The sequence below is a fragment of the Lutra lutra genome, chromosome 8 (genome assembly GCF_902655055.1).
Source record: "Lutra lutra chromosome 8, mLutLut1.2, whole genome shotgun sequence".
Classification (NCBI taxonomy): domain Eukaryota; kingdom Metazoa; phylum Chordata; class Mammalia; order Carnivora; family Mustelidae; genus Lutra; species Lutra lutra.
Genome location: NC_062285.1, coordinates 59717795 through 59720660, shown reverse-complemented (window position 1 = coordinate 59720660; position 2866 = coordinate 59717795). Strand labels below are relative to the sequence as shown.

The 2866-nt window shown below is 41.9% G+C and overlaps 1 protein-coding gene across 1 annotated transcript; it reads left to right on the top strand.

Annotated features, from left to right (window-relative positions):
• The first annotated feature begins 1400 nt into the window (after nt 1-1400).
• On the top strand, nt 1401-2339 carry LOC125106911 (olfactory receptor 8S1-like). The gene has a single exon (XM_047741496.1). The coding sequence runs from the start codon at nt 1401-1403 to the stop codon at nt 2337-2339; it is 939 nt and encodes a 312-aa protein (XP_047597452.1).
• The last annotated feature ends 527 nt before the right edge of the window (nt 2340-2866 follow it).

Sequence of the window (2866 nt, the reverse complement as noted above, 5' to 3'; positions counted from 1 at the left end):
CTGGCATTAAACCCTTTCAAGCTTTCCTCTTGCTTACTTTTCTTTTTTCCTTTTTAAAGATTTCATTTATTTATTTTAGAGAGAACGAGTAAGAGAGAGCATACAAGGTGAGGGACGGAGGGAGAAGCAGACTCCCCACTGGGCAGGGAGCCCTATGTAGGGCTTGATCCCAGGACTCAGGGATCATGACCTGAGCTGAAGGCAGACGTTTAACTGACTGAGCCACCCAGGTGCTCCCTCTTTCTAACTTTTCTAGAGTTTTCAGCCTGTTCTGGGATACACATCCATCCTAGTAATGCTCTTCAGGTGGGCCTGAGGGTCTACACTGAGTCCCAACCACTTTCTCTCCCCCTTATCATCATTTCTGCAGTCCTGCAGCTATGCCTATTAGTGGCAATCACATACTCACCTCTCTAACTGCAAAGTGGAGATAGACTCAACACCAAAATAATTCTAAATTTCTAACATGCCTACCAGCAGAGGTGATGAGCAGAGGAGGAAAGTTACTGGTAATGGTTTCAAACGACTTCTTACACATCTCTTGATAAAGGCATGTGAAGTAATATCAGTGACAGCAACATCAGCAGTAACAGCTTTGGTTTTCGAAAGTGCTTTACTGATGTGAGAATATATGACATTTGCCTAGACTTAAAAATCTCAAATAATAGGAAGGAGGAGGAGGAGAAATGGTAGAGGCATTATTAAGTTAGAAGTAGGTGCTTTTGAAGAGCTTTACATATAATTTCATATTTAATCCTAAAAACCCTCTGTGGTACTGTTACTATCTGCCTTTAATGTGCAAGGATATTGAGGTAAAGAGCTTTATGTATCTTGTGTGAAGTGATAGCTTATTGGGATTTGAGGATTTGAACCTAGTTTAATATAGAAACCCACATGGTTAGCCTCTGTTCTCTGATGCCCACTTATTCCCGAGGCATCAGCTTTTCAAAACTACCCATGTTTTAACAGCCTGTGGGCTGCACTCTTTCTAGTACTGAGCCTTTGGGTGCTTTTTTATTCAAACTAAATATGTGTCAGAAACACATTTCCAAGAGCAATCATACACTTTCTTAAAAAGTTTTGTCAAATTCGCTCAATTTACTATCATTATTGACCCTCATTAAATCACAGTTTATGCTGCCATTGCATTAGTTACAGTATACATTCTCTCTTCATATCTATATTCTTCAACAGACAATATTAAGAACAGGGGCCATATTTTAATCATCTTTTTTTTAAGTGGTTGACACAAAACCCAGGTAATAATAGAAAGCAAAATTGTTTACTGGATAACAGTGATATGAAAAGAGAACCAATGCAATCAGAAAGTTCCTTGAGGGAATAAAAGACCTTTGGCTCCTATGCTTTTTTATATTACTTCTAGGAGAAGGCCTTTGTAAATGGACTTGGGGAACTACAGCACAATCACAGAGTTTATTCTCCTTGGGCTCTCTGCCAACCCCCACATCCAGGCTGCACTCTTTGTGCTCTTCCTGGGGATTTACTTGCTGACTATCATGGGGAACCTGATGCTGCTGCTGGTGATAAGGGCTGATTTCCACCTCCACACCCCCATGTACTTCTTCCTGAGTCACCTTTCTTTTGTTGATATCTGCTTCTCTTCGGTCACTGTACCCAAGATGCTGGAGAACCTTCAGTCTCAGAAGAAAACAATATCAGTAGAGGGCTGCCTCACTCAAGTCTTCTTTGTGTTTGTTGCTGCAGGAACTGAAGCCTGTCTGCTTTCTGTAATGGCCTATGACCGCTATGCTGCCATCTGCCACCCTCTGCTCTATGGACAGATCATGAGTAAACAACTGTATATGCAGCTTGTGTGGGGCTCTTGGGGACTGGGCTTTCTGGATGCATTCATCAACATCTTCCTAGCTATGAAGATGGTCTTCTGCAAGGCCCAAATCATCCCCCACTTCAGCTGTGAAATGCCCTCTCTCCTCTCACTGTCTTGTTCTGATATCTCCAGAAACCTCATTGCCTTGCTCTGCTCCACTCTTCTGCATGGGCTAGGAACCTTCCTTTTGGTCTTCTTATCCTATGCCCATATTATCACCACCATCCTGAGCATTAGCTCTACCACAGGCAGAAGCAAGGCCTTCTCCACCTGCTCCTCCCACCTCACTGCAGTGACACTTTACTATGGTTCAGGTTTGCTCCGCAATCTCATGCCAAATTCAGGTTCCCCACTTGAGCTGATCTTTTCTGTGCAGTATACTGTAGTCACTCCCATGCTGAATCCTCTCATCTATAGCCTGAAGAACAAGGAGGTGAAGGCAGCTCTGACAAGAACTTTGGGAAAGTATTTGCAACATATCAGGTACTGAAATGAAAACAGAAAATGGTGGAGAACTGGAATATATCTGCATACAAAAGGACATTCAGTGAGTTTACAATAGTAAGGTATGCTTACCATGTCAGATGCTGCAACATAAATTAGAAGTCCATTAGAAAATGACAGAAAGTGGAGAGGAGATGCAACATGGGGGGTTAAGGGGTAGGAGAAGAATAAATGAAACAAGATGGGATTGGGAGGGAGACAAACCATAAGTGACTCTTAATCTCACAAAACAAACTGAGGGTTGATGGGGGGAGGGGGGTTGGGAGGAGGGGGGTGGGGTTATGGATATTGGGGTGGGTATGTGCTATGGTGAGTGCTGTGAAATGTGTAAACCTGGCAAGTCACAGACCTGTACCCCTGGGGATAAAAATATATTATATGTTTAAAAAAAATAAAATTAAGGAAAAAAAAGAAAATGACAGAAAGTAATTATAGGAAGAATGGTTCAATTCCTTTTCAAGGCAAACAAATTATGAAATAACCACCTTAATCTAGAGAGTTTTGTTATTCATA